The sequence below is a fragment of the Mytilus californianus genome, unplaced genomic scaffold (assembly GCF_021869535.1).
Source record: "Mytilus californianus isolate M0D057914Y unplaced genomic scaffold, xbMytCali1.0.p SCAF_1, whole genome shotgun sequence".
NCBI lineage: Eukaryota > Metazoa > Mollusca > Bivalvia > Mytilida > Mytilidae > Mytilus > Mytilus californianus.
The window spans coordinates 40,396,375-40,409,602 of NW_026262581.1; the positions used below are offsets into that span (position 1 = coordinate 40,396,375).

Below are 13,228 nucleotides of genomic sequence, written 5' to 3' on the forward strand. Positions count from 1 at the left end.
TATTTCATTTGATTTGTTTTGTTGTCACACACAAGAATATATATGGTTTCAGGGTAGGGATCTTGACCGTTTACAAGTTTTCAAAAAGTAGGGGGGTGGGGGTGAACCTGGGGACTCCCCAAATATTTCATTTGATTTGTTTTATTGTCCCATACAAGAATATATATGGTTTAGGGGTGGGGATCTCAACTGTTTACAAGATAAATTGCATTCTCAAATTGAAAAGGGATGGGGGTAAGAATACATATGGTTTAGGGATACTTAATTATCTACAAAATGTCTACTAATGAACAGTAAATTTCAAGTTTCATTTATACAGTACTACTAGTAAATTTCAAACTTTATATATACAGTCCTACAGATCTTATCAGGAAACAGAAAATTTTCAAATAAATCTGTCACTCCAATAAATTATATGCTAAGATATAACCCAGATCTAATTAATAATTAATAATGTAATTACCTTCAAAATGTCTAATAATATAGCTTATAATCATTACCACTTTGGAAATAGATAATTTTCAAATAAATCTGTCATAAAAAAGATAACAAGAGTAAAATATTTAAAAATTCCACTTTTGGATATTAAAAATGGCGATAACTCACAAAGGAGATATACTAATATCTTGAAAATTGAACTAGACCTTCATTAAGTCCCAGGAAACAAATATTTAAATTTGAAAAAAAATTGTTAAAGCGTTTTCATGTTATTGTGCTTACACTGTTTGGCAGCCGCCCGTAGAGCCGCCCAGCCGCCCGCCGTACATCACCATTTTAATAACCGATATTTCCTTCGAAAATCCGTTTAAAAACGAAAGTTCTGGTGAAAGAGAAATTTATGTTGACCCAAATTTAGTTTGCATTAAAAATTGAGGATTAATGCAATCCATAGTATACTTATTTAAGATTTCCAGAAAACCAGGGGTTATTTTAAGTAGTACTTGACTTCCAAACTGTAGTATTTTGCTACAAGACTTTAAACATTGGTTAAAAATTGACATGTAGAAAAGTGATACATATACAATTCAGGATATACCTGGTTTCTATGAAGTTAAACTTAAGGTAAAATATTTAGAAAGCTGTGAAAATTGCAAAATTTGGTTGAATAGATAGGGATTTTGAATTGATGGTCTGACACCTAAATGTATTTACTAACTACAAAGCATCATTTAATATACTTTTAGGCCTTTTGTCAACTTAAAACTATTATCTGATTGGTTGTCAGGGGGAAATTTTCAAAAGTCCAAAAAACACTAAAAAAATCTATTTGATGTTAAAAAGCTTATACTAAAATGTACTACATGAACAAGGATTAAGAGCAATAACATTTGGATAAAAGCATATCCCAAACTAATACCTTAAAGAATTTTGAAAGAATTAAGCAGAAATAGTATGAAATTCATACTTAAAAATAACTATTTTAACTTTGACAGTAAACAAAACAGACAAATTAAAGGATAGCAATACATGACACACTTTTTAATGAATCGTTAAACTTTGTTATATGAAATAAACTGTTATCACAGAGATATGTCTCGCCTTTTTGTACTTTTGATAATGCAAATGTTGAAATTAAAATAGCAATACTTTAACATGTAAGTTATGCAAATATTCAAAGTCAATGAACCATGACTGAAGGTACATGGCAAAACAATCTCAATGGAAATGAGATGTGCCAATGCTAATACAACTGCATACCAAATACCATAGACTTATCATAAGTCGTTCCCTTTCAACAAACCTAAACACAAACATTGACTTGTAAACTATGTAAAAGTTTCAAAGTCAATGAACCATGATGAGGGGATGGGGCTATATAATCTCCATGGAGACGTCACTTGCAAATGCTAATAAATTTGCATACCAAATATCATTGACGTAACATTAGCGGTTCATCTTAAACTGATCTAATCACAAACTAATACATGTAAACTAAGCAAAAGTTTCAAAGTCAATAGACCATGATTGCGGGAACGGGAACAAATATTCTCCATGGAAATGAGATATGCCAATGCTTATACAACTGCATACCAAATATCACTGACTTACCACTAGTGGTTCCCCTTGAACTGACCTAATCACAAACTAATAAATGTAAACTAAGCAAAAGTTTTAAAGTCAATAGACCATGACTGAGGGGGTGGAGCCAAATAATCTCCATGGAAATGAGATATGCCAATGCTTATACAACTGCATACCAAATATCATTGACTTACCACTAGTGGTTCCCCATAAACTGACCTAATCACAAACTAATACATGTTAACTAAGCAAAAGTTTCAAAGTCAATAGACCATGACTGAGGGGGCAGGGCCAAAAAATCTCCATGGAAATGAGATGTGCCAGTGCTAATACAACTGCATACCAAATATCATTGACCCATAACCAGTGGCTCACCTTAAACTAGACCTAATCACAACCTAATACATTGTTGATGCCGCCGCCGCTGGAAAACAGCATACCTATGTCTCGCTTTTTGACTCTGTCAAGGTGAGACAAAAAATAGGCTAGGCAGTGCGATAGGTCATAGTTCTAACCCTGGCTGGGGCAAACCAAAGACTTAAAAATTGGTATTTGCTGTATCTCCGCTAAGCAAGTGGCATTTAGGAGTATGAGCAAAGACTGATTGGCTCAGAATAATGTGTCCAGGTAGGTCTTCCTGAGAACTGTATTAAACCTTGTGAACAATCATGTTAAAAAATCCACTAAGCATGTCAATCTAGTACAAAGCTTAGTTAATATTCAAATCACATTATCATTTCCCAACCTGAATATGCATCTAATTTACCACTGGAAGTTAAATAGCCATCCATCATCATCATCATCCAAAGATGAACAATGACTTAGTATTTAATATCTATAAGCTACAATTTATAGTTGCTGAGATAAAATCCAACAATTTCTTTTTACTTCTGCATCAATATACATGTATCTATCAAGAGGAAGTGATGGATATGAAAGGTGTTACAGGGTATAGCTTACCAATAAAAATTTGGTACCAAATATCAAGAAAATCTGATTTGTACTTGCTGAGAATAATGCTAGAGAATTGTGTCATGGACAAATACACAGAAGAATGGTCAAGATAGAGGTAAACCAGTATAACTCCACTTCAATGGAATAGAGGTATAACAATTTACATCCAGATATCTTGTTTACCACTGAATCAAGCCTGAATGAACTTCATTTTTGGAAGTTTTAATGAAAGACAGAAACATTTCAACAGACAAATATAATAAACCAACAGAAATTAAACTGTACTTTTTATATAACTCTTGTCACCCAAGATATATATAGCAGTGAGGCATAAACATTTTGTATATTTGGAGAGAAAAAAAATACACAAAAATGAGAACATTGAGCTTATTTGGAGGCAAAGACTAGCTTATTTGGAGGAAAAGACTGAAAGAGCTAAAAGTATTATAGAGCATAGGAATTAGCCTGACCACTTCATTGATTATGGAATTCAAAAAGCCTATGGATAAAGAACAAGAGTGCACACACTGAAATGCCGCACCAGCTTTACAGATCATGAATGAATTTTATGTTGAAAGTCTTTTAGATCAATTGCTTATTATAGAAATAACAAACACTAGACAATGATCAATGAAAATAAGGTCAAGGTCAGATCAATATGTACACATTATAACAATTCTATATATCTAATATAGATTGTCATTTAGCTGTGTCTAAATTTTGTCACAATAACACAATTTGCCCACAATGACATTGCACCTCCTTTGTCTGCTCTTTTATAACAAGTTGGACTGTCAGCTGTTGCTTGCTAATGACACCCCTTATAAGTATTTGTAAATAAGTAATGGTGAGCAATGGATGTGATAAACACATCAAATGGTATAACATGCATGCTAACATGAATGTTGACACCAAATTTCAGGATACTCTAATTCATAATTCCTGAGAAAATTTCAATCTTATTATACTTATGTGTAATAATATTTGAGTATTCAGTAAACAGGAAGTTGATGAGTGATGAATGTGGAAATGCATCACACCATATAACATGTTCACATAAAGCCTGATAACAATTTTAGGAAGGTTTAATATGCAGTTCCCAAGAAAAATGTGATGCAAATATCATACATGGTCATTATGCGTAACAATATAAAAGTATTTGTTAAACAGGAAGTGGATGAGCATTGATATCGAAAATGCATCACACATTATCGCATGTTCTATGGAGCTTGTAACCAAATTTCAGGAAACTCTAATTTTAGTTTGTGAGATGGATAGACACATGGACAAATGTAAACAGTATACCCTACACCTAGCTTTTGACCAAATCAAATATGAGTCACTGGTCTTACCCAGAAAGATATTTTACCAACATTAAAATCTTAGAATAAGAGATCTTACAATGTGGGTGAAATATCCTCTTGGGAAAGGCATTGACATATTAATATATCATTGAAAAAGTTCTCAAAATTAGGCTATTTCAATAGTTTTTGAAGTTTTTCATGAAAGGCAAAATGTTTGAAGCCCTAAAGCAAATAAGTAAGACACAGTTCAAAGATACAAATACTGCTATCTGATAGATTTCTAAGGAACATCTGAAGGATGCTTTGATAGATAATAGTATACCTTTTGAATTTCAAATTCAGAGGCCAAAAAAGTGGCCTTATCATACATGTACCTTCTCCTTTGTGATCACTTTATTTAATAAGAATGTTAAATTCTTCTTTTCTTTAACAGAATTTAAGTTTTTTTTTATCAAAATCTGTCATAACATCGGAAATCAACAGTTTCAAATGTTTCTAGTAAGCTTTCTTTTGGGACTAGTAAGGCTATCAACTCAAGTGTACTATAAAAAAGTATAGAAAGGAAGGAAATAAACATTGCTTAGAAGTGAACACTACAGACACTTAAAAGATTTATCTAGCATGTCTAGTGAAATCTATTACCTTAACAGCTGTAAGATCACTTTCCAGGCTATGTCCCATCAGAATTGTTTTGTCTGTTACTAAACTTAAAAGAACAGCCTGCACATCACGTAAAGATGTTGTTACTTCTTCCAAATCATCTTCTGTAATGCCACTAAATCTGATAATAAATAGGAAAAGAATGCTAACAAATATCAAACTTCATACTATTAAACTAAGGATTAATATTCTAAAATTCAGATTTTTAACCATGACCATTTCTTTTCTAATTCAACCACTGTAGGTCTTTAATATACATTTTTACAGTGAACTCAAAATAATTGCAAACCTCTGTTATTTGCATTAAAATTCAAACACAAACTAATTCCTATCTCTTTTTAATGTAAAACATGTATCAAATATATGTATCAAGACAAGTCATATTACCCTGTTGCAATGTAACTGCATAAAATATTTGAAAATTTGATTCTAAATAGCCTGCATCTCTTATAGGATCTAGCCCACTATAAACAAGAGTGCACACCCTAAAATGTCTAACTTGTTTTAGTGAAATGAGGTCAATTTCAAGTGAATTTTGCCTGATTGACATGTAAACCTTGCAATGATTTTATATACTAAATATTGCTATCCTATCACTACTAATAAGTGAATAAAAAATGAGAAAAAAACTTTATAGTTTAATAAGTCACTGCTATGAAAATAAGATCAAGAACAAAAGACATAGGCCAGACTGAAACTTCATAACATAAGGCTCAAGATATGAAGTATCCAATGCCTTCTGCAATATAAAGCTTTATACAAATAGTTTGTGTTGCCCCCACCGATAATCTTCCCTGTCTCACATTCTGCAACCAATCACAAGACAAAAATGATGACCACCCTCCAACCCATCTTTTTCAAGTTTAGAAACAGTTACTTTGCCCAGTATTTTAGATTTTCATTACACTTCAAAATTGATCAGAATAAAGGATCATTTTTGGCTTTGATTGGAGTGTCCTGTTTTTTCAGATGGCTTAAATATTGATATTGATCGTAAACATATCATGCAAGTTGAGTAAAAATTGCTAATTCACAGGATTTTACTGAATCTTAGTTTATTTGATTTTTTTTTGTCATGCAGAGAGAGATGTTCAGAGGTGGTTTAAGTCATTAACCATAAATTAAATAAAATAAATCATTTAACCACAGTTTGGTAGCATTTGGTGATTTTGGTCCTTCATTTGATTCTTCAGAATTTTTTTCGTATAGTTTGAAAAAAAAATGTGTCAGGTTTATTTTGAATCAATGGTGGCAGTGTTTAAGGGTGGATGTGGCAATCAACCATTATTCATGAAGAGTATCATAAATATATTGTTAAAGTCATATGATACTTCAAATTTTTAAAACAGTTCAATATGTTTTATGTAGTTGAATGGCTAAGTTTTACTATAAAACATTTTCATAGACTTCCTTCTAAAAGAAAATTCTTTATTTTATCCCAAAATGTACAGTTTTGAAAGTACTTGTTTTGGTAAAAGCACTCAAATAAGCAAAACAGTAGACATAAATGACTCATTTTTTAAAGATGACAGCCTTAATGATGCATGTGGCAAAATTTGGTCCAGACTTTTTTTTAAGTTTAAGGACAACCATGTCAGACTCTCAGTGTTTGCTAGTACTGGGCAAGGTGAGCTAAAAAGCTTGAATTTATTTAATAGAGGAAGATAAACACTTCAGGAACCTCAATTTAACAGTTAATACCTTGTGTTCAAATCAACAATTTCATTGTCAGGTTTGACAAAACTTTCATATACAGCTGTGCTGTCATGATCACAAACTGATATCCGTGCCAATTCTACACCAGCAGTAGTATATACCTGTAATTTGAAAAAGTTAGCACATAATTTTATCTAAAAATCTGTTCTGACATCCTATTTGATAACATCATCACAGGAAATTTTGACAAATCAGTGAGAAAAATGTTTCTTACGGCAACATAATGATCATGTTACTATCTTTTAGACAAATATTCCCTAGACATGTTAAGTTTTGACAGATACTATCAGCAAGATTTTGACTTATGATCAGAGAGTTTTTATAGACAAATAGTGTTTCTATTGTTATATACTGCAGAAGCACATGTTTGATATGGAATATTTTCTACTGATTTTCTATATAATTATTCAACAATCATGCATATAATAAATATTATCAAAGATAGTGTTCAGACATTGTATATTTCTATCACACATGCTTTTAAAGTCATTTGACACTTCAAATTTAACCAAAAAGTTGAATATGTTTTATATACTGGAATGGCCAAGTTTAACAATAAAAAAATGTGTAAATAGACTTTCTTTAAAAGAAAATCATTTATTTTATCCAAATTGACAGAAATGTACTGCTATTTAAATATTGTCTTTCTATCGTCTAATTCCCTAACTCCTTTTCCATATGCACTGACCTTAACCATGACACTTTTCATTAGAAACTTGACAATCCCACAGCGCAAAAGCCAGGGAAAAACTGTGATGAATGAAAGGTAAGCAAACATGGAATGAAGATAGTATAAACCAATTGTGAAAGAAAACTTTTAATACACTAAATCATTTAACAACTATTATGACAAAATTTAATTAACAAATAGGACCTCATAGATAAAATAACAAAACCCAAATATATACAATCTATCATTACACTTATTTTTCATGTGCTCCATGATTCTGTGTTAATTGTTTATCATTATTTAACAATCAGTAAACTTGGACACCAAAATCCGATAGGTAATTAGCAGGCAAAGTTTTTCTTCAACACTAACATCAGACAATGTAAGCGTTATTATCTTTCAAAGCATTTTTTGATAGCATGTGTGTAATATTACTTTTTTAGAATATATATATATATATAAATTTCAAATTTTTTAAATGTGTTAACTGTATTAAAAATAATGTCTATTGTACAATTCTTTACACAGCATCTGTTCTGTTATTGAATGTCAAGAGATAATATGGCTGAGCATAAAACTGGTTCAATCAATTGCATGTTTATGTGTGTGACAGTGGTGGACACTGATTCAGGTTTTTTTCTAATCAGGTATTTTGTATATATGTCAGATTCTACCGGTATTTAAAATTTATTCCCCATTTATTTAAACTTGGATTGATATATAGCTTGCCAAATGGTTCTAAAGAAGGCCATATGGTAACATCTATGTATATTTTTGGTAAACTTGTATTGTTTGGTGGCATTCTCATTGAGGTTTAGATAAAATTCTCCAGTAATTTGTGGTAAAATATTTACTTTTCAGAAGGTTTGGCTGGAACAGAGGAACTACTTCCCATTTTTTTTAAATTAGGCCAAAAAAAGGGACTTTTTTGCATCTGTGCTGAAGACAAAAACTGGTTTATTTTATAGCAGCAATATTCAAAGTTCGTTAATCTTTCAAAGGTCTTAATTGATGAGTTGTCTAAGTAGTGCAACTACTGTATCACTAGCCTGTCAACACTGAGGTTGTGAGTTCGAACACTGCATACAGTAGTTGTGCAAGACTCCAATCTTAATTGCCTAGGATTGTCAGTGCACTCCAGCTTCCTCCACCAATAAAAACTGACCACCACAAAATACCCAATAGTAATGAAGTGGCTTTAAACACTAATCAATCAATCTTTCAAAATAAGGTCAAATTGGAAACACACATTTCTTACTTTTCAAGGTTACTGTACTTCAAAAATAATTTTATAAGTCTAAAATACTTATTCTACATACCATTTCACAATCTAATGCAAACACTCCATAATCCCCATCGACTGGTGGAGAACATGGTTGAGTTTTCATATAACCAGATAAATTCTCCCATTTATTTGTATCATGGACATGACTCTGAAATAAAAAAGAGGTACTGTAAATTCTGAAATTATTGCGAAGTTTTTATTAATGCAAATAATAAGACTACTTGAGTATTGTAATAATAAGAACTCACATTCTGATATCAAATACATATATATGTATGTAGCTTTTCCTAAAATCACAATAATTAAACTCGCATTTTTGTTTTTTCTTAAAATCTTATAATCATCACCACTTAGGTAAAAGAAAGTTTTCAAATAAATCTGTCACTCCAATTATAATTGTGAGATAAGACATTTACCATATGCTAAGTCATAATGTGATAACAAGAGAAAAATATTTAAAAATACCACTTTTGGATATTAAAAATAGCGATAACTCAAAAAGGAGAAATACTAAAATCCTGAAAATTGAACTTGACCTTCATTTAGTCACAAGAAACAACATATCTAAATTTGAAAAAAAAAAATCACAGCATTTTCATGTTATTGAAGAGACACTGTTTGGCAGCTGCGTGTCCGGCCGCCCGCCGTACATCCCCAAATCAATAACGGATATTTCCTTCGAAAATCCGGTTATTAAAATTATGGAAAATTGAAAACAAATATCATCAAAACTTTGCTTTAATCATAAAGAAAATGCTCTGCTAGGCACAGCTTGATACAACCACAGAAGTGGAACCCTGAACAGTTGGGGCAAGTAAGGACACAACATTCAATAGAAAAACAAAGGATATGGGGTATACATCCATGACACAAAATCAGTAAATGCACATGAAAAAACATACAAAAAGCAAAGGAAAAAATGCTTTTATTGCTGTTCTTCATCCCAAATTCACAGTTTCTGAATCTGGATTGTGATTAAATATTTGACACAGCATAGGTTTCTGACACAGAATGAATGTTGTCTAAGAACTTAAAAATTTGAAATTGAACATTTATTTATTATGGTCCAATACCCAAAATCTAAATACATGGTTAGATTCAGCATATCAAAGAACCCCAAAAATTCAATTTTTGATGAAATACTTATTAATTAAAACAATTTTTGTTCAAAGGGAAATAACTCAAACTTGTTTCCATGAACCAGTAATGCTAATCTAAAATTAGATATGATTTCACCACTAAATAATTTCTTCGCTGAGTGCAGCTGGATACGACCGCAGAGGTCCAACCCTGAACAGTTGGGGCAAAAATGGACACAATATTCGCGCTTGATACAGGTCTGAATTGGATTGCAATTAAATATTTGACACATACATGTAATAGGTTTCTGACACAGAATAACTGTAGTCAAAGAACTTAGAATTGGTTATTTTTTTTTTTACCCATATTTTAAATAAATTTTAATCGTAAGATTTTTTGTGAAAAGAGTCGCTGAAATCTGAAATGAGAAAAAATTGTCCCCCCACCCCCTTTTTTCATAAAAAAAATTTGTAAGGGTTCCGCTGAACCCAGTGTCTCGTCTACTTTTGCTGTTAATCGCAGGCTCAACAAAAATGAGGAAAAAAATTAATAAAAATATTCCTCTCTATACTATCTTTTGATTGTAAGTAGCTTCTGTCCAAGTTTGGTAAAAATCCAGGATAGTTTATGAATCTAATAAATGTTTTAAAATCTTAAACTGCAGACTGTATGTAATGTAAACTGGAAGAAAAACTAAGTCCATTTATAAGTAAAATATGGAAAAAATGGAACAAAATTTTAACAAAATTTCCTTCTAGATACTAGCTTTTAATCATAAACAAGCTTCTGTCCAAGTTTGGTAGAAATCCAGGATAGTTTAAGAAATTTATTAAAATTGGAAAAACTTTAACCACAGAGTGAATGTAATGTTAACTGGCAGAAAAACTAAGTCCATTTATAGGTAAAATACGGAAAAAATGGAATTTTTTTTTTACAAAATTTACTTCTGGATACTATCTTATGATCATAAACAAGCTTCTTTCCAAGTTTGGTAGAAATCCAGGATAGTTTAAGAAAGTTATTAAAATTTCAAAAACTTTAACCACAGAGTGAATGTAATGTTTCCTGGGAGAAAAACTAAGTCCATTTATAAGTAAAATATGGAAAAAATGGAATTTTTTTTTTTTTTGAATATTATCTTATGATCATAAACAAGATTCTGTCCAAGTTTGGTAGAAATCCAGGATAGTTTAAGAAAGTTATTAAAATTTCAAAAACTTTAACCACAGATTGAATATTTGTGGACGCCGCAGACGACACCAACAACGAAGGAATGTAGGATCGCTATGTCTCGTTTTTTCGACAAAAGTCGAAGGCTCGACAAAAATGGAGTTTGCAACCATAATTACCCATTTAAATACATCATAAAAGTCTTAAAATAGAAAATGACAAAATAATCATGGCTAAAATTAATATTCCTTAATCAGCATTTTTAATATTAACTTCTAATAAAATGCTCCGCTGGGGCGCAGCTTGATACGACCGCAGAGGTCGAACCCTGAATAGTTGGGGCAAGTATGGACACAACATTCAAGCTTGATACAGCACTGAAATTGGATTGTAATTAAATATTTGACACAGCATAGGTTTCTGACACAGAATGAAATTGGTCTAAGAACTTAAAATTTTTTAATTTACCTATTCAAACCATATCATTATTATTTGCTTTTATATATAAATCAGAAATAACCAATTTAAAATGGAAAATTTTAAAGAAAAAAAAGGAAAAAAAAATCCCCTCCAAATATTTTGAACCCCCTTATGATTCATCACCCCCAAACTCAATCCCAGCCTTCCCTTTGTGATATGGAACCTTGCAGTACAATTTCATAAAGATCCATACACTTACACACAAGTTATTGTCCTGAAACTAGAAAAATGCTTGTTTTTTTGCCCTTTTATGGCCCCTAATTCCTAAAATTTTGAGGCAATTACCCCCAAAATCAATCCCAGTCTTCCCTTTGTGGTATGGTACCTTTCAGTACAATTTCAGAGAGATCCATACACTTGAACACAAGTTATTGTCTGGAAACTAGAAAAATGCTTATTTTTGGCCCCTTTTTGGCCCCTTATTCCTAAACTTTTTGGGCAATTAACCCCAAACTCAATTCCAGCTTTCCCTTTGTGATATGGAACCTTGTAGTACAATTTCATAAAGATCCATACACTTGAACACAAGTTATTGTCATGAAACTAGAAAAATGCTTGTTTTTTGCCCCTTTTTGGCCCCTAATTCCTAAAATTTGGAGGCAATTACCCCCAAAATCAATCCCAGCATTCCCTTTGTGCTATGGAACCTTGTGATACAATGTCAGAGAGATCTTTACACTTACACACAAGTTATTGTCATGAAACTAGAAAAATGCTTGTTTTTTGCCCCTTTTTGGCCCCCAATTCCTAAAATTTGGAGGCAATTACCCCCAAAATCAATCCCAGCATTCCCTTTGTGATATGGAACCTTGTGGTACAATGTCAGAGAGATCCATACACTTACACACAAGTTATGTCTTGAAGTTACAAAAATGCTTATTTTTGGCCCCTAATTCCTTAACCGTTGGTACCATAACCCCCAAAATCAATCCCCACCTTCCTTTTGTGGTATTGAACCTTATGGTAAAATTTAATAGAGATCCATTCACTTAAACTAAAGTTAGAGTGCGAAAACTAATGTGTCTTCGTACGACGACGACGACGACGCCAACGTCATACCAATATACGACCACAAAAAGTTTTTTTGCGGTCGTATAAAAATAAATTGACAGCTAATCACCTCAAGACAGTACAACATTTCTTTATACATAATTCAAAAGCAGTGTAAGGGAGGTAATCAAAACATAACATTGTACTTTTGTCCATTAACCAGGAAACCCTTGTTTTTTCCCCTTTTTTGCCCCTTATTCCTAAACGGCTTGAGCCATAACCCCCCAAAGCCAATTCTAACCATCCCTTTGTGGTATGGAAACTTGTGGTATAATTTCAGAGAGATCCATACACCTTTCCACAAGTTATTGTCTGGAAACTAGAAAAATGCTTATTTGGGCCCTTTTTGGCCCCTCATTCCTAAACTTTTAGGACCATAACCCCCAAAATCAATCCCAACCTTCCTTTTGTGGTTATAAACCTTGTGTTTAAATTTCATAGATTTCCATTTACATATACTAAAGTTATTGTCCGGAAATCAACTGTCTTCGGACGACGACGACGTGATACCAATATAGGTGTAATACCACCAAATCATAGTACGTCACATCCGGTTGCATACGAAAATAGGTCGAAAAAAATATTCCCTTGAATTTGACAGTTGTAGGTAATTGATCCTACATTTCATTGCAGTAAAACATTTCTGGGTCATAAACATATATCTTGGGTATTTCAAAGCACCATTATTTTTTTATTTGGGGTTTCTATAGAATATTTTGGAAACTTGAGGTTACATGGTTACTAAAGCTTGTACACAGGTTAAAAAAGGGGGAAAATTTGATTGGTTAACTTCCAGTGATGGTTATTTTCTTATATGCAATGAAATGTTATGTGAAA

At 32.0% G+C, this 13,228-nt stretch overlaps 2 protein-coding genes across 5 annotated transcripts in view; one reads left to right on the forward strand and one right to left on the reverse strand.

Moving 5' to 3' along the window:
- Positions 1 to 13,228, forward strand: part of LOC127701625 (terminal uridylyltransferase 4-like) — a 697,935-nt gene that overhangs the window by 469,001 nt on the left and 215,706 nt on the right. The gene's annotated exons all lie outside the window — the stretch shown is intronic.
- LOC127701662 (RNA exonuclease 1 homolog) overlaps positions 1 to 13,228 on the reverse strand; it is a 67,532-nt gene that overhangs the window by 6,711 nt on the left and 47,593 nt on the right. For both annotated transcript variants that reach the window (XM_052205665.1, XM_052205658.1), the window contains 3 exons: positions 8,646 to 8,759; positions 6,642 to 6,757; positions 4,923 to 5,061 (listed from right to left, as the gene is read on the reverse strand). In XM_052205665.1, coding sequence (XP_052061625.1) covers positions 4,923 to 5,061; positions 6,642 to 6,757; positions 8,646 to 8,759 — 369 coding nt within the window. The remainder of the gene's footprint in view (positions 1 to 4,922; positions 5,062 to 6,641; positions 6,758 to 8,645; positions 8,760 to 13,228) is intronic.